The sequence below is a fragment of the Xyrauchen texanus genome, chromosome 4, assembly GCF_025860055.1.
Source record: "Xyrauchen texanus isolate HMW12.3.18 chromosome 4, RBS_HiC_50CHRs, whole genome shotgun sequence".
NCBI classification, from domain to species: domain Eukaryota; kingdom Metazoa; phylum Chordata; class Actinopteri; order Cypriniformes; family Catostomidae; genus Xyrauchen; species Xyrauchen texanus.
In genome coordinates, this window is record NC_068279.1 from 22,884,522 (window position 1) to 22,909,526 (window position 25,005).

Genomic DNA, 25,005 nt, shown 5'->3' on the forward strand with positions numbered 1-25,005 from the left:
AGGATAGTGAGGACAGCTGAGAAGATCATCGGGGTCTCTCTTACCTCCATCAAAGACATTTACAAAAAACACTGCATCCGCAAAGCAACTAGCATTGTGGACGACCGCACATACCCCTCATACAATCTCTTCACCCTCTTGCCGTCACGGCCAGACTGTGTAACAGCTTCTTCCCCCAAGCCATCAGACTCCTCAATATTCAGAGACTGGTTTGATACACACACACACACACACACACACACATGTCCTGAGTTGCACTTTAATTTTGTCAGTTTATAACTGGCTGCTACCTCAATAACTGCTATGTGCATAGAACACTACCTCATAGTATGTTATGTTTACATTTGGCATTTTTAGAAACTGTCATCTTTTTGCACTACTGTGTACTTGTCGGTGCTGCACTGTCTCTCACTGTGCCTATTGTCCTGTTAATTTTTTTTATTTATTGTACTGTCCCATACTTTTTGCACACGTTTGCACGTGCACTTTATATAGGTATGTTATTTAGTCTGTGTAGTCTCATGTGGTTCTGGGTTTGTCCTATGTTGTTTTATGTAGCACCATGGTCCTGGAGGAACGTTGTCTCATTTCGCTGTGTACTGTACTAACTGTATATGGTTGAAACGACAATAAAAACCACTTTACTTGACTTGAAGTGCAGGTTGAGTAAGAGGAGGCGACAGGAGGAGGGTTGCAGGAGGTGTTGGTGCTTGTGTGAAGTGAAGGTCAGAGTGGGTGTGGGGTGTGAGGATTGTGCCTTTCAAATCTGCAGTAGAACACATTCAGGCTGTCAGCAAGTTGTTGGCCCACCACAGGTTTGGGGGTAAGAATCCTGTAATTTTTGAGTTGTTTCATGCTACTCCACACTGATGCAGGGTCATTAGCTGAAAACTTGTTTTTCAGCGTCTCAGAGTATCTTCTTTTAGCCACTCTGATTTACTTATTCAGTGTGTTCCTGACCTGATTTTACAAGACTTTATCCCCACCCCTGTAAGCATCCTCTTTAGCCTGACAAAACTGCCTGAGCTCTGCTGTAAATCATGGTTTGTTTTTGTTGAACTTTAAATAAGTCCTAGTTGGAATGCACATATCCTCACAGAAACTGATATATGATCTAACAGTATCTGTGAGCTCATCCAGATTGGTGGCTGAAGCCTCAAAAACACTCCACTCTGATTTACTTTTACTTAGTTCCCACTCTGCTTCATTGGTCCATCTCTTTAATGTTGAAATTATTACCCATTTCTATTAATAAAAAGAACAATAATTAACCTATTCATTTAAATACATATTTAACATCAAGTTACCATACCATGATTCAGCATGGGACTTCCCCCTGCTCCAGAAAATGGGGGCCAGCTGGTTAGCACAGGATCAAAGACATGCGGATGAGACTCCATCTGGGCCTGAAGCTTTCCTCATTTTTTGTTTTTGAAAGACCCGGCTCACATCATCTTAACAGATCTTAAGTGCAGGTTGAGTAGCAGGAGGTTGCAGGAGGTGTTGGTGTTTGTGTGAAGTGAAGTGGGTGTGGGGTGTGAGATTGTGCCTTTCAAATCTGCAGTATAACACATTCAGGTTGATTTACTTACTTAGTTCCCACTCTGCTTCATTGGTCCATCTCTTTAAAGTTGAAATTATTACCCATTTCTATTAATAAAAAGAACGTCATGGTTACTGTCATAACCTCCGTTCCCCAAGGGAGGGAACAAGACGTTGTGTCGAATGAAGCCCCGCTTCCCTTTATACCCGTATGTCCGGGACCGGGCTTGCTAACTTGACATTGGCCTTTTCTCAGGTTCAGAGGTACGATTCGGCGTCCAAGAAAGACCCCTTGTGTCACTTCATTCGACACAACGTTGAGTGAGTGACAGAAGGGGAACAATAACAAACCTATTCCTTTAAATACATATTTAACATCAAGTTACCATAATAACCATGATTCTCTTAGTAGTGTAAGCAGCGACGAGTACAGATTTTGAGGGGCAGGGGCTCTAATTTTTTTAGAGGGGCAGTTGCTTCAAAATAGTCTGTCAACGGGGTGGGGTTTGTGGGGTGCGTGAGCACGACCATGATTTCTTTATTCAATAATAATTTTCATTTTCAATTCCTGTGTTACGTTTAAATGCTTAAATGCAAAATTCTATTTTACATAGTGTTTGAATATAAATGTGTGTTGGCAGTGTGTGTACACAATGACCCTATAAAGATAAAAATCCACCCAGTCCTTTTTTTATCCCCACTAAACATAAGCACTGTCTCAGAACAAGCCATTCACAAATGTTGATGGACACTGCCGACGGACCAGTTTGTTTGTGTGCGTTGTTTCTTTATAGCACATAGCGAATGTTGTAACAGTATTTGTTTGTGTGGCATGGGGGGCGTGGTCATGTGTCGGTCTGTGGGAGAGAGAGAGAGAGCAGTAAGGCTTGTCACATGGTTTCTAATTACCTCTAACACCTGTGTCTTATTATAGTGATACGGAGAGAGACATTTAAGGAACGCCAAGTGTCGAGAGCGAGAGAGAGAGTTTCCAGAAAGCACGACAGACGAGAGAGTGCGTCCCAAGAGTGCTCACATATATATCTCTTTAACAAATATTGAATTGTTATCGACGGTGACCGTCGATTCTGTGTAAAAAACACAACTAATAAAAGGACTGACCTTGAATCTGCCTCGTTGTCTCCTGACTCCTCCATCGCTCCAATCAAACCAGTTCACAGTGTGTGTGTGTTGCTCATCCATCGTTGAAAAACTGCTGAAAAACTCAAATAAATAAATGTATCAAATAACCATTCGGAAACTTCCTGGTTCATTCTCAAAGTTGTTACTTCTGACGAAGTCTCTCCATCATCAGTGTCTGACTCCGGTTCAAACATATAGGGCAGAACACCACTATTTTCGCTTCAATCATATTGCTTATGATGTCTAGTTATCCAAGGCATTTGCATTTAAAGACACACAAAAACAGCTCGTTTTTATTCCCACCAAAAAATTTGCATTTTCAACATGGTATAATAAATGATCTGTAGGGTATTTTGAGCTGAAACTTCACAGACACATTCTGGGGACACCAAAGATTGAAATTACATCTTGTGAAAAGGGGCATAATAGGTGCCCTAAACAAATGAATGCGACTTTTATCAATGGAGTAGGTAGGGGCCTGTTACTGTATCACCATTTTATGCTTAATAGCCTAATTAGTCATACATTTTGATAAAATTATTTTTATTCATAATTATTTTCCAAAACGAAAATATAAATGTTGGGATATTGCACTATACAGGAAAGAAAATTAAATAAAATATACCTTGGGTTTAGGATACATTCACTGGTTCAAAAACTTTTAAATAAATGTGCAATGCATTGTGTTGAACAAAAAATGCACAACTGTAAGAATATTCAAAATATTTTTGTATTTATGATGTTATCTGAGACCGCCTCTCCAACACATTGGGTATTTTATAGTCATTAATTGATTATTAAATTCTGTAATCAATGCATAAAAGTTTCAGCTTTATGTTGACACGTTTTTACACCCCTACATACTATTATTAAGCTTAAAAAGTAATCTCATTTGGCTGAGCAAGCTTTCATTTTGGCTGGCATTTACACAACTTGGACCACTGCCCCATCATAAAGCCACATCAAAAAAGGGCAGGGGCTCAAGCTCCTAGAGCCAACCCCTCAGCACGTGCCTGAGTGTAGGCTACTGTACACCGTGGCAGCTAGAAACTGTCAAACATTTTGTTTGTTATGGGACTATGATAACCACAGACCATCATTTGTGTTCTTTAATGAAATTAGCTTTCACAAGATGCATTTGTTTCTGTGTATTTATGTATATCTACATAGATTTGTGTGTGTGAGTGTGTGTGTGTGTTACCTACACATCTAGATATAGTTAGCATTTCAGTATTATAATGACATCTGATTAAATGTTATTTAATAACAACAACAACAACAATAATAATAATAATAATAATAAAAACATGCTTTTTTGGCATGTAACATATTGTGGAGTCCTTAGATGACACGGTTAGGTATGGGTAAAGTGATGGATTTTTGGGTAACATATGCTGTGACACTATAACAATTATGTTGAAACCTTTGTGTTTGCCCAACCAGGAAGAACAGGTAAGACCTGAGAAAGTCATCATAATATTAAGGGGTAAGCCTTGCCTGGTAAAACTGGCTCTTTGCCCATTGTTTGTTTCATATAATGAGACAATTCACAAATGCATTGTTTTTTTTTAATGTTTTGTGAGTGATGTTTTCAAAGTTTTGTTGCCATAAAGCAGTGAGTATGTCACAGATTGACCTATAAATGCTTGAAACATAATATGGTATGACTGTTTGCATATCACATGATGACAAATCATGATAAATCAGTCACTCCGTAGTACATATACTGTACTGTATTTAAGATAACTAACTTCACAGAAAAAATATTTGCTTTAGGTTATTTAATTAAAAAAGATAAATAATCAATTCCCTTTAAATCATATGTATGTGTATGTCTCTTAACAATTCTATATGCATAGACAACAAGAATGTACTGTGAACAAATAAATGCCAACAAGGAGAAAATGCATCAGAACCAATAAAACAAATACTGTATACTGTTTTCTCAAAGTATTGCAGTTAACTTGACAATTGCGAACTAATGATTTCTATTTGTATATGCAAAATATATTTGGAAAATTGTGTAGAGTTTTTGTTTACATCTCATAAGTAATGTTTTGAATAAATTCCCTTATTTCCACATATTTGTAGTTACAATTAAAAGTAATAAGATCTGCTTAAACTTATTTTTTCCACAGATCACTTCCTAGCAGTGTTGACATTATCCTGGAAGTATCCAGGGTTGGTGATGTTCCCAGGAGGTTTGTAAAAGGCCACAGTGATGAACTTGCCCTTTCCATCTGATGCCAGGCCAACCCCAACTTGCTCTGTAGACTTCCAGATCATCTGGGTGAAGTTACCTAACACAAATAAATGTTTTTTGTTATTATTAATTAAACATTCAATTATTATTGTCATGTTTAAATGTGTTTTTATTCATGTATTGATTTCTTGTCTTTTATGTTCATAGATTAGTTCCTGTTTTATAGTCATGTGTTCATGTCATATGATTTCCTGTTTCCTCATGTGATCTTGTCATTGGTCAAGTATTTTGTTAACAGTCTTGTCTTTTCAATGGTTAAAGTTTATTAGTCTTTTAATCTTGTTTACAGTTTTGTCTGTTGATTGGTTGTCATGTTACCCTTGTCAATGTATTTAAGCTCTCATGTGTGCCATTGTCCTCTGTCAGTTGTTGTTTTGTTGTAATGTTGAAGTCAAGTCATGTAGTTTGTGTTTGTTTGGTTTTGGATAAACTTTTTTTGGATATATCACTCTATGTAAATAATCACCGCACTTGAGTTCTTACACTTCAGCGTCTGTTCTTGTCTTCAGCCTGCTAGCAATGTTACAATTATCAATTATTTATATACATTTTTATATTGAAATGTATACATATTTTAATAAGTAAAGATATCCTCAAATTTCAGTGAATCAATAAACATTAAAATCATTGCCTACATACTGTATTTCACAGATATCTGGTATTCTATTTGACAGCTTTTTAATTTGTTTTATTGAACTGATATGAGTACAAAATTATAGCCTACCAGCTCCACTTTGAAAGCCAGGGTTTGCAAAGTTGTACTTTGCACTTTCCTTGTACCACAATTCAGCAATCTCTTTTCCTATAGATAAAAAATGTCATACATCAGTAATTCTATATACTTCATAAATTAAGTTGTGCGTGTGTGTGCGTGCGTTAATTAGACATATTAAATTTGGGGAATATACAATTTACCAGTTGGAGGTACTATATTGGACGTCCATTTGTATGACATATTCTCGCCATAACCTTTGCCGCTGTTCTTCATGGCGTTAATGCTAATCAGATGTGCTGCCCAATCCTGAGCCTCTTTACAGAGGATGGGGCACAGCAAGAGAGGCCGTGCCCCATGTTGCCGCCTATAATGATTCTGAGCCTCAAAGAGAGATTGACAAAACTGGGAAAAGTCCTCACCTTCATCACAGGAAGAGAAGTAACAGGTGAGGGGAGACATATGTCAAGATCTTTTTTGTCCCTTCATTTAAATTATGATTTCAGGCTAAATATTTAGTTTTGTGCACAAACTTCTCACACATCTTATAGTGCTGTAAAATAAAAGCAATAGAATGACTCTTGCCTTTTCATGATTTAAATAGCAAGCCTCCTGCAATGCTATTTTCTGAAACCAATTGCTATGTATCACTGATAACTACTGGTTACTTACTGAGCAACTACTTGACTAACTGATGACTGATTGTGCTAGGTTTAGCTTTGCTTTATAATTTTAAGTTTTCAACAATTTCTAATAGGGATTGCAGATGACCTGTTGCAAAGACATATAAAATACCTTGAAATTGCATGGTTTTTTGTTTTGTTTTTTTATTTACAAGAGGGCATTTACAAGGAAATACATTTTTGATCATGAAGTGGTCAAAATAATTATTTCTGATTCTTTACCTTTTGAGCCACTGCTCTGTGGGGTCTGACTTTTATGTGGTGGTCCAGCAGTGCGAGTTGGTGAAGGCAATGGATTTGGCCTGATGCTGAGAGCACCAAGTGCTTGTCCAAGTCTGTCAGCTGAACACAAGATAAATAAGTTATTAGTAAAGATAATGAAGTATGATTTTTATGAAATATAATAAGAAATTAAATATAAAAGTGTACATTGTAGAATGCTGATATATTGAAACAATGACAATCACAAAAAATTATTTGATGACTGGGATTCAATCTCAAAATAAATAACCTTTGCCCAGTAATACAAATTCATTGTCAGAATTACATACAAATTCTGTATAAACAGGATTTAGTGTAATATGTCTCTATGTTTAAGTATTACAGACTCACCAGAATGGGTGGATTTTAAGTCTACAGGCGAGCCTGCTGGTAGGACATTTCTTTCAAAATAGCCATCATTGCTGATGTTTCCTGCAGGAAGGTACTGACCCACCACAAATGTTGTTTTTCCATCTGTGGCCAATCCAACTCCCACCTCCTTTGTGTCCTTCCACACCACCTGTGTGAAGTGACCTGAAGACGCCACCAGATGTCAGTGTAAGACAATAGAAGAGCAAAATTTTAATCATTGCAGTATATAGTGTTGAAATTTGAATTCACCTGTTTTGGAGCTGAATCCAGGTCTACTGAAGTTGTAGTCTTTAATTTCACTATACCAGCTTTCCACTGCTTCTTGTCCTGTACAAATTCCACAAAATATATGCAGAGTACATTCATTTAAAGGGGTCATGTCATGACAAATCAACTTTTCCTTGATATTTTGACAAATAAGAGGTCATTCTATTATAAAAACATACTGAAAATTTCAGAACTAGAATCCCCAATGCAATAAAAGCATTGGAGTGTCTAGGGGTGCTTTCACACAAGCAGTTAAGTTCAAAACAGAACGGTTTGCAGGAAAATTTGTTAATGTGAAAGCTGTCATGCGGACCGGGATGCGCACCACGGTATAGAACCCGAGACTACCTGTAGGAGGTGGTCCGAGTTTGGTTGCAAAGGAACTGTTCCACTGCACGTGTTCAGGAAGTAAAGGAACCTGTGCATGCGTTTTAGCCGATGATGACAACACACAAGGATCCACACATTCCTGAATGTCCCAAGTACAATCAACACTATAAATACTGTCTGTCTGTCTGTCTGTCTATACACCATATAAATACTAATATATATATATATATATATATATATATATATATATAAATACTATTATAGGTTATAAATATAGGGTATAATAGGTGATGACAGTGGTGATAACTTCACCCTGGACAGGAGCGTAAGCATGCAGTGTAAACAAAGATACAAATGAATTCCTTGCAATCAGCTGTCTCCTCAAAAAACATCATTTGCGAGCAGCAGCAAGCCACTTTCCCCTGGACATCTGATGAGTTACAGGTGCTGGTCATATAATTAGAATATCATCAAAAAGTTGATTTATTTCAGTAATTCCATTCAAAAAGTGAAACTTGGATATTATATTCATTCATTACACACAGACTGATATATTTCAAATGTTTTTCATTTAATTGTGATGATTAAAACTGACAACTAATGAAAATCCCAAATTCAGTATCTCCGAAAATTAGAATATTACTTAAGACCAATACAAAAAAAGGATTTTTAGAAATATTGGCCAGCTGAAAAGTATGAACATGAAAAGTATGAGCATGTACAGCACTCAATACTTAGTTGGGGCTCCTTTTGCCTGAATTACTGCAGCAATGCGGCGTGGCATGGAGTCGATCAGTCTGTGGCACTGCTCGGGTGTTATGAGAGCCCAGGTTGCTCTGATAGTGGCCTTCAGCTCTTCTGCATTGTTGGGTCTGGTGTATCGCATCTTCCTCTTCACAATACCCCATAGATTTTCTATAGGGTTAAGGTCAGGCGAGTTTGCTGGCCAATTAAGAACAGGGATTCCATGGTCCTTAAACCAGGTACTGGTAGCTTTGGCACTGTGTGCAGGTGCCAAGTGCTGTTGGAAAATGAAATCTGCATCTCCATAAAGTTGGTCAGCAGCAGGAAGCATGAAGTGCTCTAAAACTTCCTGGTAGACTGCTGCATTAACCTTGGACCTCAGAAAACACAGTGGACCAACACCAGCAGATGACATGGCACCCCAAACCATCACTGACTGTGGAAACTTTACACTGTACTCCAAGCAACGTGGATTCTGTGCCTCTCCTCTCTTCCTCCAGACTCTGGGACCTTGATTTCCAAAGGAAATGCAACATTTACTTTCATCAGAGAACATAACTTTGGACCACTCAGCAGCAGTCCAGTCCTTTTTGTCTTTAGCCCAAGCGAGACGCTTCTGACGCTGTGCCTTGTTCAAGAGTAGCTTGACACAAGGAATGCGACAGCTGAAACCCATGTCTTGCATACGTCTGTGTGTGGTGGTTCTTGAAGCACTGACTCCAGCTGCAGTCCACTCTTTGTGAATCTCCCCCACATTTTTGAGTGGGTTTTGTTTCACAATCCTCTCCAGGGTGCGGTTATCCCTATTGCTTGTACCCTTTTTTCTACCGTGTCTTTTCCTTCCCTTCGCCTCTCTATTAATGTGCTTGGACACAGAGCTCTGTGAACAGCCAGCCTCTTTAGCAATGATCTTTTGTGTCTTGCCCTCCTTGTGCAAGGTGTCAATGGTTGTCTTTTGGACAGCTGTCAAGTCAGCAGTCTTACCCATGATTGTGTAGCCTACAGAACTAGACTGAGAGACCATTTAAAGGCCTTTGCAGGTGTTTTGAGTTAATTAGCTGATTAGATTGTGGCACCCGGTGTCTTCAATATTGAACCTTTTCACAATATTCTAATTTTCAGAGATACTGATTTTGGGGTTTTTCATTAGTTGTCAGTTATAATCATCAATTAAAAGGAGTGAACACTTGAAATATATCAGTCTGTGTGGAATGAATGTATACATTATCCAAGTTTCACTTTTTGAATGGAATTACTGAAATAAATAAACTTTTTGATGATATTCTAATTATATGATCAGCACCTGTACTGTGCATAATGGCACCAAAATAACAAAAAAACAAAAGTATGATGAGTCGCGTTGTGTTCACTGTGTGTGTTTGTGATGAGGTAAGATGAACTCAAATGGACCGGGGTACAATAGAATCAATTGAGTGTGAAATCAGACCAACGCTGCGGGGCACCGGGAACAAACGCACTCGGAATTGGACCACAGCAAACGTGCCCAGTGTGAAAGCCCCCAAAGTGCAAATAGCCTATCATGTTGGCAAAGGCTATTGACACCAACTCTGCCCACCATTGCTGAGACTAAGCTCAAGACAGCAACACCAAGATGTTGAACATGTTAACAGGTTAGACATTTAGTGGGTTAAGCGAACTGAGAACAGTTCCTAAAAGTATTTATTTAATCCAAGCTGCAAAAACGCCTCATTCTCTACTTCTGCAACTTCCCTATGACATTAGGAGGCCCATTAATTTATGACATCAATGGCTACATTACATCATCACACCTTTGGCTCCTCCCACCTGTGCACAGTTCTAAATGGAGAGCAAGCAGGACAGACCAAGGTGCTCTAAAGGGACAGACAGGCCCAGTGTGGTCTACTAACTATTCTGAACACCAAAGGGGACTACATTTAATTAATTTGTGTTTAAACATGCGCTATACAGATGTCATTGATCATGGTCATTTATTTTGTTCAACTCTTAAAAGACTGCCTCTTTTGCTGTTTTGAGCAAATAAAATGATTTCTGGATGCTTTCTTGACCCCATCTGCACTATTTTTATTTGTTGGTGTATGTAAACATGAACTAGACCTTTGAGGTCTTTGACTGTTTTGATGCGTGTAGCATGATATTGTATATGTGTGCGTCTTATTACACTGTGCTTTCGACTTTGTACTGTATGTGTGTTTTTTTTCCTCGCTCATATCAGCGTGGATTGCTTGTTAACCAACTAAATTATGATTCAAGCTTTGCAAAGGAACTGTTATTAAAAGGATGGGGCAGTTAAAAGCACTTGGACCTTTTCGCAAATCCATGAGTTAACCGTTTCATGCATGACTATTTCAATATGTCATGACTGATAGTATATAACAGTTGGGCTTGAGATTAACATTTGAATGTGTAAACCCTGAAATTTTGTGCAATGTTTTGGAGCTTGTTCATTCTCATGCTTGTTCAGTATGGCTGTATTTGAAGGGCTGCACAATGTTAGCCATTCAGAACAGAGGGTGTTTATATTGAAGTTTAAATAGGCACTTTTGCTTCGGATGTGGGATATTCCTACTTGATAACTCCGATCTCCAACCATAAATGCATTCCTTTGCCAGATGCTCGGAAGACGATATTTAAAGAAACAAAACTGCAATACTACCATTAGCTGAGCAGGTGTTTTACTGTCACTAGAGATGTTTCCTAACAACTCAATTCAACCAAAACAATCTGCAATGCTAGGATTTGTGCTATAGGTGTACAATATCAAAAGAGAGTATATTTTACCATGTTTTGAACACCTGCTACTCCGCTAACACTTGTTAAACACGCTTTAATATCATGTAGGAACTTTGACTCATTTATCGATATTATTTAATACAAGTGAATGTTTATCACTTATTTTGTATATCTTCCTAGGTGCCGACATTTTTGTGTGATGTCACGCACCTGCATCTTGGCAAAATCTCAGAGTTTAAAATTTCCGACTTTCCAAGTTGGAATTACGACTTCATTGCACCTTTCACAGTAGGAAGTTACTGGTAACTGGTAAGTCTGACTTACCAAGTTGAATTGAACGCAGCATTAGGCCAAAACCATTTCTAACATTATCAGTGGACTGCAGGGAAGAGAATAAAATTACATATTCAATATATATATATATATATATATATATATATATATATATATATATATATATATATATATATATATTAGGGCTGTCGATTTAACGTGTTAATTCAGTGCGATTAACTTTATAAAAAATAACGCATTAAAGAAATTAATGCAATTAATCGCAATGCACCCGTATTAGGAAGATCCTGAGAAATGCAAGCTTGTAGTACCACCTGTTTACTCCAGAGGGCAGTAAGTGAAACTTCAGCTGTGTGGCAACATGGCGTTTATACAGTGAAGAAAAAAACCTTCAGCAGCAACAACATAAACATGCGTTACGTTCTTGTGTTCAAAACACTCGATGAAGCGCAAATCCAAGTTAATGGATCTCATGATGTGTTAAACTATATTTAACTTAACACAGTGACCTAAACATTTTATGTTTATGATGCGATGCACCCGAGATGCTACACAAGCATGTCTGATGCAGGTGAACAATGCCGGGTCCTTAAACAAGCCCTAATAATAAATCTTCAACTGATTGACAAATTAACTTGTGAAATGGATTGCTGTGAACCAATGATTGGCTTATGTTCAATAATATAGTAGTAAACAATAAATTGTATTCTAAAGCCTCTTTTTGTATTGTCTTATCAATGATTAACTCTTCTGCCACAAGAATATAATGCATTTTAATTATCTGAATATTTTTATTTTATATATATATATATATATATATATATATATATATATATATATATATATATATATATATATATATATATATATATATATATATAATGGTTAAATATTTAAAGATAACAATGTATAATTATTTCATCATTGTATATTGAATTATTGTTATATGAGGGGCTTTCTCAGCAAATATTTGTATATCCGATTAAATGCGATTAATCACGATTCATTAATCGGGACACCATGTAATTAATTTGGTTAAAATTTTTAATCGATTGACAGCCCTAATATATATATATATACAGTGGGTACGGAAAGTATTCAGACCCCCTTAAATGTTTCACTCTTTGTTATATTGCAGCCATTTGCTAAATCATTTAATTTAATTTTTTTCCTCATTATTGTACACACAGCACCCCATATTGACAGAAAAACACAGAACAGTTGACATTTTTTCACATTTATTAAAAAAGAAAAACTGAAATATCACATGGTCCTAAGTATTCAGACCCTTTGCTGTGACACTCATATATTTAACTCAGGTGCTGTCCATTTCTTCTGATCATCCTTGAGATGGTTCTACACCTTCAATTGAGTCCAGCTGTGTTTGATTATACTGATTGGACTTGATTAGGAAAGCCACACACCTGTCTATAGAAGACCTTACGGCTCACAGTGCATGTCAGAGCAAATGAGAATCATGAGGTCAAAGGAACTGCCTGAAGAGCTCAGAGACAGAATTGTGGCAAGGCACAGATCTGGCCAAGGTTACAAAAAAATTTCTGCTGCCCTTAAGGTTCATAAGAGCACAGTGGCCTCCATAATCCTTAAATGGAAGACGCTTGGGACTGACCAGAACCCTTCCTAGAGCTGGCCGTCCGGCCAAACTGAGCTATCGGGGGAGAAGAGCCTTGGTGAGAGAGGTAATGAAGAACCCAAAGATCACTGTGGCTGACCTCCAGAGATGCAGTCGGGAGATGGGAGAAAGTTGTACTAAGTCAACCATCACTGCAGCCATCCACCAGTTGGGGCTTTATGGCAGAGTGGCCCGACGGAAGCCTCTCCTCAGTGCAAGACACATGAAAGCCCGCATGGAGTTTGCTAAAAAACACCTGAAGGACTCCAAGATGGTGATAAATAAGATTCTCTGGTCTGATGAGACCAAGATATAACTTTTTGGCCTTAATTCTAAGCGGTATGTGTGGAGAAAACCAGGCACTGCTCATCACCTGTCCAATACAGTCTCAACAGTGAAGCATGGTGGTGGCAGCATCATGCTGTGGGGTGTTTTTCAGCTGCAGGGACAGGACGACTGGTTGCAATCGAGGGAAAGATGAATGCGGCCAAGTACAGGGATATCCTGGACAAAAACCTTCTCCAGAGTGCTCTGGACCTCAGACTGGGCCGAAGGTTCACCTTCCAAAAGACAATGACCCTAAGCACACCGCTAAAATAACGAAGGAGTGGCTTCACAACAACTCCGTGACTGTTCTTGAATGGCCCAGCCAGAGCCCTGACTTAAACCCAATTGAGCATCTCTGGAGAGACCTGAAAATGGCTGTCCACCAACGTTTACCATCCAACCTGACAGAACTGGAGAGGATCTGCAAGGAGGAATGGCAGAGGATACCCAAATCCAGATGTGAAAAACTTGTTGCATCTTTCCCAAAAAGACTCATGGCTGTATTAGATCAAAAGGGTGCTTCTACTAAATACTGAACAAAGGGTCTGAATACTTAGGACCATGTGATATTTCAGTTTTTCTTTTTTAATAAATGTGCAAAAATGTCAACAATTCTGTGTTTTTCTGTCAATATGGGGTGCTGTGTGTACAATAATGAGGAAAAAAAATTAACTTAAATGATTTTAGCAAATGGCTGCAATATAACAAAGAGTGAAAAATGTAAGGGGGTCTGAATACTTTCCGTACCCACTGTATATATATATATAAAGAGTACGTTATGACCCCTTTAAAGCAAATGAGAACATGTCACACGACGGCCAATAAAAATAGCTATGTTTGCTTCAAAAATGACATCTAAGATGACTGAATGAAAATTCTGCTCTAAACACTGACCTGTAAGTTTTTTAGTAGCTGAGCTCCAGGCATAGTACACATTCTCTCCATGTTCTCCATTACTATGCTTAAGGGTCTTGATTGACAGCAGGTGATCTGCCCACTCCTGCGCGGAGCGACAGAGGCTTTTGTTTATGCCGAGGGGTGAGGCTCCATGCTTTTTGCGGTATGCATTGTGAGTCTGTAGGAATTCAGCCTCAAATCTGCTGTCTGGTACAGACAAACAGAGAGTTATCCGATGTGCAGAAAGACAAACAAATCCCATGTTGACAGAAAGGATACTAGTAATGAATATTCAATTTGAACATGTTACTTTTTTCTAAAATCCTCTGGAATGCTCAGAAATTCTCCATGGATTTGAAAGACCATGAAGAAAAAGTACAAGAATAGACAAACTTTAATTTGCATCAAGAATACATGGACAAATAAGCTAAAGGTGAGTTTTAACCACACTCCATGACCAATGTACTGTATATTTAGGCATAGAACAGCAACTTAAAAACTCTCCAAGGACACTTATTTGTTGTTACAGTCCTGGAAAACGCAAAATACATTTTAATGGTATTTTCATTATTATTACAGCATTTAGATAAAATAAATTTGATGGATTTTCAGTTTACCCTTTGAGCTGCTACCCAGATGAGCCTCCATCCTGCCCACTGATGGTAATGTACTGCGAGGAAGGAATTGTGGTCTGTTTGAATGGATATCAGATGCTCCATGCAGTTGGCCCCCTTTGTCAGCTGCATATTATGTAAGATATTTAAACATTTTGTAATGCTGTAAGGCTCATCAATTTATCTATCTTATAAAATAGGCCAGGTCCACTTCCAATATTTGAACAACACTGCAATTTGCATATTTCTTTTCCTCCTTAATATGAATCGATCTTCATAAAATAATGTAATGTGGATTCTGTGAAATATCCCTCCACTACTAAGTGTACTCACCAGTACCCGTGGACTTTAAGTCTACAGGGGAACCTGCTGGTAAGACATTCCGCTGAAAACAGCCAGCATTGGTGATGTTTCCTGCAGGAAGATACTGACCCACCACAAAAGTTGTGGTTCCATCAGTGGCCAGTCCAACTCCCATCTCATTTGTATCCTTCCACACCACCTGTGTGAAGTGACCTAGAGACACCATCAGGGGTCAGTGATGGAACTGAGACTAGGTGCAAACATTTAACCGCCACATTGTTTACAGGTACCTGTTTTGGAGCTGAATCCTGGCCTGCTGAAGCTGTAGTCTTTAATTTCACTGTACCAGCTTTCCACTGCCTCACACCCTGTAGAAAGCAGAGAAAAGGTGTACAATTGATTTATATGCTTTAACATGGGAATGGCTCACAGCGTACAATAACATTTCTAAATTTGTCTAAAGCTAATCTTAATGATCTACATTATACATTATATCTCCAGTTGAATGTCTAACCATGAAGTTAAGACCCTATGATAGCATCCCTGCATTGTAGTGTCTGATTGGATCCGACATCACTGACTCACATTTTATAGAAACATTTGACTTTTTTTTTTTTTTTTTACATAACTTTAAGAAACTTTTAAGGTGACCTGTGAGTTTTTTGGTTGCCGAACTCCAAGCATAATACAGATTTTCCCCATAGTCCATGTTGCTGTGCTTGAGGGTCCTGATTGACAGCAGGTGTTCTGCCCATGCCTGTGCGGAGCGACACAGGTTTTTGTTTATGGTGAGGGGCTGGGCTCCATGCTGTTTGCGAAGTGCATTGTGAGTCTTTAGGAACTCAGTCTCAAAGCTGCTGCCTAGTAAGAAATTTGTTTTTATTTCTTTCACACATAAACCAAAGCAACTGCATTTTCGAAAGCTACAGCTCTTTTGCAAAATAAATGGTATATTGTATAAAGGTTTATTTAATGACTCTTTGATTTTTTCCCAGGGGAGATTACAGTAAAATTAGTGTTAGATGAGTTTTGTCCGCTGCACATTCACAGATGAAGAGATCAATATGTTTTAGAAAATCAAATGGTTATGCAGACCACCAAAAATAGGAGAATTCTAATAGGAAATTAATAGGAAAACAGATTTGAAGAACGTCATGAAAACTCACCTGCCATGCTTATATCTATGTGACAGACTGTGAAACAGACAAACATGGAAATTAGTCAAACCTGTCAAACCAAAATAATGAGAGAAGTTATTAAAAAATATTTGCACCACTCCCAGTGCTTCAGGGGAAAGACATCACCACAAAAAAAATCTGTTTTTTTTTGCATTTTCGCAATAACACAGCAATCATGGTAGACACAGAATACTTTTTTGTCATGTAAATCCTCGTACAGTCTGTGTAACTATAGATTTGCTGTGAACCAGTCAATTACTATTTTAACAGATTTTTTATTTTTTTTAAGTTTAACAGAATTGAATTTAGCAATTCAGGGGATTTGTAAATAAATCACATGCATTTAATTTTCATTTTTTAAGAGTACACTGTAAAAAATTTCTCTAATTTTAACAGTAAAAAGAAATAAAACGTTAATTGATTAATGAGTATTAATTGGAAAATATACAGTACATATTTTTTATATATTTTAAAAGACAATACAGTAGTTTTTACAATACATTTTTGTAAAAATAAAAAAATGTAGATGTAAAAAATATGATTTTCCTGTAAAATTAATGGTAAAAATGTACATTATGTTTAATGAGTACATGTACTTTTTACAGTAATTGTTAAAATTACAGTAAAAAACTGTAATCTGGTGTTCCCAGAATTCCCTGCATGACCAATTACATTTCATTATATTTTATGGGAAAAGTTGTTTCTTCTTATTTTGAAAATCAGTTACGTACATAGGGGTGTTCCGTTCTATAATTGATGTAGATTAGTTAATGTTTATTTATATTTTAATTTCACATGTGTTTCCCTGATGGTGTTTATTGTTTGTGTGAGTGAAACTGAGCACTGTATCTGCATGTTTATTGATCATTGCTCATGGAGGATCCACTACTAATTTTATGTCATTATCTGTCCCTCTGTAGTTACTACAGTGATGAACATATACCTCATAAAGTAAAAAGCAGTTTTTAATCAAATCTAATATCAAGTTTAAGATGTTTTTTTTTTCTGTAAATTTAACAGCATTTTATTTTATTTTTACAGTGCCATCGTGATCATGTAAATTAAACAGTTAATACTGTAAAATTTACAGGTTGTTCTGTAAAGTTGTTTACATTTTTACATAATTATTATAGTTTTTTGTTTGTTTTGTAAAAACAACAGGATTAGTTTTACAGTGTAGGTTTGTGTCCATGTGTGTGATTATGTACATGTGACAGGAAACGAGCAACTTTACTCTTGCAAGATCATGGTTGTTCTTGACACACTTTGACATTTCAACTTCTTGTTCAATTGTTCTAGATCTTGGCTACTATGGAATTTGGAATCTGGCCAGCTACATTCAACCCATACTGTGTTCTGTACATACTGTATAGTGCTTTGCATATAGTCACACAAGATTAAAATTTAGTCTAACAAAAAACACATCCCCCTACAATTTAACAGCAGTGTGTGTCTGTCTGTCTGTTGAAAGGTAATAACACAACTGTTTAATGAAAGCCAAATTCTGTTTTCCTCTATTGTACATTATTTGATGCATGCAGTATTTGGTGACACATTTGGTGTCTTTTTGTTTTTTTTGGTATTATTATTTTTAAATGCAGCAGGCCACAACAGATAATAATGTTATTTTACTGTTAATTGTTAATCACATTCATACATGGCTCATAGGAAAGTATAATAAAACTGCGTAAATACCTGTCCTGTAGACTCCTCTGGGCAGGAATTTGTCTTTCTTAAAATGCTTTCTTTTTCCTCTCTCTCTCCTCTGTATCGTGCTGACTAGCTGTGAAATGTTTGTGATATATCTCTGCAGTAGATGCAACGCCCTCTAGACAAGGAAGGCGCATACTGACGAAACTACTGTTGAGTGTGAAATCACACACAAACACAGTCAACCTTATATGTATATGTGTCTGTGGCGACCATTCACATCTAAGCTCTAAACACACACACACACACACACACACACACACACACACACAAAACAAAGATCCCCCATTTAGCCTTAACAGACTGCAGGGGCAAGTGCTGTTAGCGAGCACCTATGAAGGCCGGAACGGTACACACACACACACACACACACACACACACACACACACACACACACACACACACACACACACACACACACACACACACACACACATGTGTGCGCACTCTAGGTTTTGTTCTGAGCACTCATCACTCATCATTACAAACACATTTTTATGCAAAGAACAGGAAAACAAAGCTCTGACTTTTTATATCATGTTATTTTACATTTCATCAGTCATACTTTCTCATTATATCTCCTTTTCAACTATTCTCCTCAAACTCAATCGTGAAAGCACTTCCTCCATACATTGTGGTTGTTTCCACTGATGTTTTTGTTCCTTTTCTCACCCACAGACAGGGGCGAAAATTTCATAAAAATGTTGGGGGGAACAATAAACATAAAAATTCTCAAGAGCAATTTTTGAAGGGGACACCAAGGGTTTTTTTGTTGTTGCCCCGTTTGCATTTGTATTTTATTTCTTAAACAGTTATTTTAAGAATATATCATTATATTATTTACAATACACATATTTTAATGATATTTTAGGGGGGACAACCCTCAGATGGGGGGGTAGTCATAGTCATAATGTTGAACACACCAAAACTACTCAGGCTATTTTGTTCAAAATGAGAGGCTTTAGAAAGGTTATTTGCAAATTTGAGAACAAGAACGTCATAAAACCATGTTAGAATAATTGTTCCCCGTCTGTCACTCACTCGACTTTGTGTCGATGAGTTGACACTAGGGGTCGCTCCTGCGGAGCCCAGACATCTCTGATTTTGTGAAAAGGCCAATGAGAATTGAAGTGTGGAATTTGCATGCCACTCCCTATATAAAAGGAATGACACTGCAAATACACATCAGATATCTTCTTCGGAGCCGAGAGAGCAGTAACAGAGCTGAATTCCTCTGCCGTTCATTCATCTCTACAAGCTGTTGGTTTTACGGCGCTTTCCAGCGGTTCTCCCCCTCGCACAATACGTTGTGCTGAGCAGCAGCAGAAAAGAGCTCACGGAGTGAATAACTTCGTTTATATATATATTTATATTCCCATATACATATTTATATTCCCATATACATAATATATATATATATATATATATATATATATATATATATATATATATATATATATATATATGTCCTAGGCCTCAGCCCCGTTGGGAGGTATCTGTCATGATCACGACGTGCCTGGAGACCTGACCTAGGGGAACTCCTGCCCGTAAGACCGCTAGGTCTGACCAGGGTGCCTCCTACTTGCTGAAATGTTGCGCAGAGGCACTGTTTCCAGATATCACATTGCGTAGTCCACCAGAACCAACACAAAGCGATGCCTGCATGCCATCTGCTCTATTAGCCCGACGAAGTCCATACCAATTCGTTTTAAGGGGACTTCAATCAATGGGAGGGGACACAATGGCGATCTTGGCGCTCATTTAAAGGCTTGTCAGAATTCAGAATGTTTTTTTTTTTGCTGACCTATCCCTTTTAAGCACAAATCAGCTGTCATTTGTTTTGTTACCAATCAGAAATCTTGAACTTGTGAACCTACCAATTGCACGCAAATGGCTGTAACAAAATACAAAGCCTCTTGTTTGAGTGCTAACATTGAGATATATATTTAGTAGCTCGAGTTATCAGAATAAATATCTGATGCCAGGGTTGGGAAGTAACGGAATACATGTAATGGGATTACATATTTAAATACAAATATAAGTAACTATATTCCACTACAGTTATAGTTTAACTCATTGGTAATTAGAATACAGTTTTATTCAAATGTATTTTTTATTATTGAATAGATTACTTTGCATTTTTTTGTCATTTGTTTCATTTAATATTTAGTCCTTTCAGATGGAAAACATTTATACATATAAATGATGCAATCCAAAGTGCATTTGAACAGCGGAGAAACACTTTCTTATGAGCAGACAGAGAAGTAAGTTTGAAGTAAGTTTGGAGCAGAAGAAATATAAATGAACCTTGTGTAAATTGCCAGCTTTATGTTAAGCTAAAATATATCTAGCCATTTTACATGCACATGTTACCTGGCACGATCATGTTGGACCTTTGATATTAGGGCATAATTGTTTTATTGTTTTCCTGTCAAAATATCTAAAAATCCTTAAAAAAAGATACATTAGATCAATCTTATTTTAGAAACAACACAAGATATTTAGGTTTTTCAGAGAATGTATTTTTAACATGTGCATTTTGTCTTACTGCACTGACAGTAAGTTTTAGACTATGAGTTTTATAGTCAAAACAATTGAAAAAATCTACAAGTGCTGAAGAAGTAATCCAAAGTATTTAGAATACATCACTGACCTTGATTATTCTAACGAAATGCATTACAAATTACAGTTTACAGCATGTATTCTGTAACCTGTTGTGGAATGTTTCAAAAGTAACCCTCCCAATCCTGTCTGATGCTGTTAACACTGTTCACAGGCCTCAGGTTAACAAAGGCCAAATTTACACAGCAGCAGATTAAGTAGTGGTTGACCGATATATCACAGAGGCTATTAACTCGAATAATATTCAGACTTTTTTAATTATCTGCATTCATGTGAAGTATCTGAGCCATGTAAATGACCAGTCATGGTTCGTTTTGTTGTTCTGTGCCATCGTGTTTCTACAATTATAGACCAGTGTGCAACACAGTGCAATTTTAAGGCCTGCATGTCAGAGTTAACGTGCTCGCCAGTTTTATTCTACCTGTCTCTCCTTAACAGTTCCCTATAACTTTTAACTGCCTTGTCAAATGATAAAAAAGCAAATATAAATAAAATTAATATCATTTACCATCTGCAAATCTGCACATATCTAATTTAAACAGATTAAATAAAAAACCTCACAAAACTTGAGCAGATCCAGCATCATGTGGGGTGCGCTCATTTATTTATCTCTAAAGCACATATTCTATCAGCCTCTCCTCATAAGTTCCCTGTTACTTTTAACTATCTTTTCTAATGATAAAAGGCAAATATCAATAAAACTTTTATTATATACAATTTGTAAATATTCAGATATCTAATTTAAACAGATGTAATTAACGAGCCTCACAAAAATCCAGCGTTTTGTTCCTGTCAAGCGCTCATCTAATATCTTCCTCTAAAGTGTGTATTCTGTCAACCAGAATCAAAACTTCTGGATCAGGATCAAAAGTTTCTCTGATTCACAAATTATGATGACAATCCAAGCAGGCGATTAAGGCCATTTCAACATTCAGGAGATTGCTGCATGCGCTGGATCCGCATGAGCACATGAGTGCAACTTCAAAGTAAAAGGGTTTCACGTGTTCTATAACTAAATGTCATATTCACTATGCACTGTATTTACAATTGGTTTGATTCTGTATTTTTTGAGAAAATGAGATTGCTAACATGAACATAACTCTCAACAGCAAACTCACAGTTGTCATTTAGAGTTAACTCTGCCTTTTCTTTTCTTTTACTTTTTGAGCACATCACACAGTCTCTCGTTTCCTCTTATCCTTACCAAACACAAGGATATCATCTGCATTGCAGAGAGTTCCAGCTGATCCTAAAATGATTTGTGAGATTCTGAGTTGGAAATGCTCAGGGGCTGAAGATATTCTAAAAGGAAGATGTTGAAGCAGTGTCTGCGGAAGGGCGTAAGGAATATTTTCAAGAGTCTATATGTAAGCGAATTTGCCAGAAACCGGATGTGGCATCCAATTTAGAAAGCACCTCTGCTCCTTCTCGCTGTGCTAATGTGTCGTCGACTGCTGGTAATATGTGCCTTTTTCTGCACACATTCTCATTTAGTCTTGTGAGATCAACACAAATTCTGATATTGCCTTTGGATTTTGGCACAATGATCTTCAATCGGCGAATAACCCCTTCTGCTTTGACTTTATCCACAAGAGGCATTGGTACACGTCGCGGGGCTGACAGTGCATGTGAGGTAGCTCCATCAGTCAGTTACATTTTGTAGCAGCCTTGTAGTCTCCCTAGACCTGAGAAGACCTTGGGGAACATTGTTTTATACTGTTCTCCAGATTTTGTACGTCTCCTATTTGATAGCATTTGCAATCTTTGGATCGCAGGCAGACTCTAGCAGAGGCATCACTAAATCAGTTACCACATATATGTCTTGCTGAATTTACCTTTTGCCTTTTTTCAGTTGTGTAATGAATGTACACATCACCTTTAGAGGAGTACTGTTAGGGCCCAAGATGGTCTTCTTTGCATCATTGAGTTTACCATGTTTGCCTGCTGAATACATGAATGCTGGAATAGCCGTGACCACAGCTCCTGTATCCAGTTTAAAGGTGATTGGTTCTTTATTCACCAGAATTTTCTATTGCCATATCTTATCTTGATTTTGGGTCTGAATCGCTCACATGAAAGCAGGCTCATCTGTTCTGTCTACTATCATTTCAAGTATTTGAGCTGATCTGCACACTGCAGTAAAATGTCCTCTCTTTCTTGCATTTTCGGCAGTCTGCCTCTCTGGCTGGAGATGTCTTCCAAGGGTGTTGAGGGCTTTTCCCACACCTCTTACAACATTCCACTGAGCTGTATTTTGAGTGCTGTGAACTCTCTGGGCAGTTCCATCTGCTTTATATGATGTTATTCCTGCTTTAGACATTTTTTTCTGGTCAGAACAGCATCCACATTCACTTCCTTTGCATCAGACTTGTCACGTCTTATTATTGGTTGCTTTTTTTTTTCTTTCTTTCTTTTGTCTGACATGGGTTATGTTTTTTTCCAATGTTCAATTTGAATCTAATTGCAGCTTTTCTGAGAACTTTGCATCTCTTATGCCCACTACGATCTCTGATCATCTCTTCATGTAGCTTACCGTATTTGCAGTGTTCTACGAGCTTGTAAATATCCATGAGGAAACTCTCCACAGACTCACCAGGTTGCTGAAATCGGCAATTGAATTTCGCTCTCTCATAAATGATGTTATGTCTGCCAATAAAGTGCTCACTTAAAGTCTTTTTGACATTCTCATAACTCTTTTTCTCTTCCTCACTTAGGGGTAACGCATTTAAAATATTGTCACTTTTCTCCCCATTATGTAAAGAAGTGAGTTTACCTGATATGCAGAGTCTTTATCTGCAAGGCCCGATACTACCTTGAATCGCTCAAAGTGGCGCATCTACTGTACTGTGGCCATGGACTGGGCTCGTCGAAATTTATACTTCCTGGAGGTGTAATGACCGTGAAAATATCTGATCCGTATTTTTACTGTGTTCTTTCACTCTTGATCCCAGATACATTGATTAGTAAGCTTTTCTCCTAGCCTTTTTATGCTATCACATGTGCTCTGCTTTTACATTCTTCTCAAACCCTGCTCCAGAGGGCATGTGCATGCAGTTTCTTTCCCCTAAAAACAAGAATAAAAATAATTGAGTGTTTGAAGACTTTGTCACTCAGCAAAGTTCACACCAGCACATGTAAGTCAATTATATTGATTTATTAGGCTATATTTAGTCTAAAATGTAAAAGTATCAATGCTCTTTGTCTTTGATTGCCCTGATTTTTAGTTTAAGTTTGTTTAAGTTTGGCTCAGCGGTTAAGGCTCTGGGTTACTGACCAGAAGGTCGGGGGTTCAAGCCCCAACACTGCCAAGACACCACTGTGGGTGCTGTATCATGGCTGACCCTGCACTCTGACCCCAGCTTAGCTGGGATATGTGAAACAAATTATTTCACTGTATATATGCAGAAATGTATGTATAATGTGTGACAGTAGATACATTATTATAAAAGAGACAATGTTAATTTCTAAGCAAGGGAATTTTTGTCTGCCAACATATGATTTAAAAGACCCTTTTGCTCAGAAAGGAAAGATCATGATGCTGTCATCGGTGGCTAATTTCTGTTTTCAATAGATAATGGGTGAAACATACCGACTTTTACAATGAATTTGCAGAGATTATCAAAGTGGGACGTGTGGAATTCATGTTCAAGTAACTGTGGAAATTCATTGAAAAATATTTGTTAAGGACTATAGGTCATTAACCATTATTTATGATTAGTTTGATATGTGGGTTTGAATAGTGAATTGAATTGACTGCTGTGAAGGATCAGATAGGCTAGGTATATGGTGCGATTTGAATTCTGACTCCCAAACTGTTTTGCAAAAGGCTCTGGACTGATCTGGGCCCAATAACGTAATCTTGATCTTTGTTTTTAAGTGTGCTTTCTATGAGCTATTTTACAAACAATCATTATTTTTACATGCGTTTTCCAAAACTGCACTTAACATAAATGTGCAAAGATGCGCTTCTACACAAAACTTGGTGTGGGTGAGAGTGCCCTGAGAGTTACTGACATTTTTGCTTCTCTATCTGACTTATGTATAATGATATTAAATGATCATACAGTTAAGTTATCGCAGAGTTTGCTTTAAATTATAAAGGGTTGCGGAGTATAAGAAACATATTCCGTTATATTACTCAAGGTCAGTAAAGTATTCTAAATACTTTGGATTAATTCTTCAGCACTGGTAGATTTTTTCACTTGCTTTGACCATAAAAACTCTGCCACTAGAGTAAGACAAAATACACATAATAAAAATACATTCTCTGAAAAACCTAAATATCTTATGTAGTGGTGCATCGTCAGGTCTTTTGTCTTCAGACCACTCTGATCTTCACATAATCCATGGTTGCTTGCCTACTGTGTGTACTGTTAT

General features: G+C 37.4%; 1 protein-coding gene across 2 annotated transcripts; it reads right to left on the reverse strand.

Moving 5' to 3' along the window:
• Positions 1–4,248: 4,248 nt before the first annotated feature.
• Positions 4,249–18,089, reverse strand: LOC127642891 (uncharacterized). Of its 2 annotated transcripts, none has more exons than XM_052125325.1 (13): positions 17,992–18,089; positions 16,285–16,311; positions 15,770–15,979; positions 15,409–15,486; positions 15,149–15,331; positions 14,819–14,941; positions 14,199–14,408; positions 7,226–7,303; positions 6,956–7,138; positions 6,566–6,685; positions 5,864–6,082; positions 5,673–5,750; positions 4,249–4,985 (listed from the first exon to the last, which is right to left on the reverse strand). In XM_052125325.1, exons 2-13 carry the CDS (start codon positions 16,289–16,291, stop codon positions 4,825–4,827), a joined length of 1,650 nt encoding a protein of 549 aa, XP_051981285.1. In that variant the 5' UTR covers positions 16,292–16,311; positions 17,992–18,089; the 3' UTR covers positions 4,249–4,824. The 2 variants fall into 2 exon arrangements, with proteins under 2 accessions (XP_051981285.1, XP_051981286.1); XM_052125326.1 differs by having other exon boundaries at positions 15,770–15,875; positions 17,992–18,084.
• Positions 18,090–25,005: the final 6,916 nt, after the last annotated feature.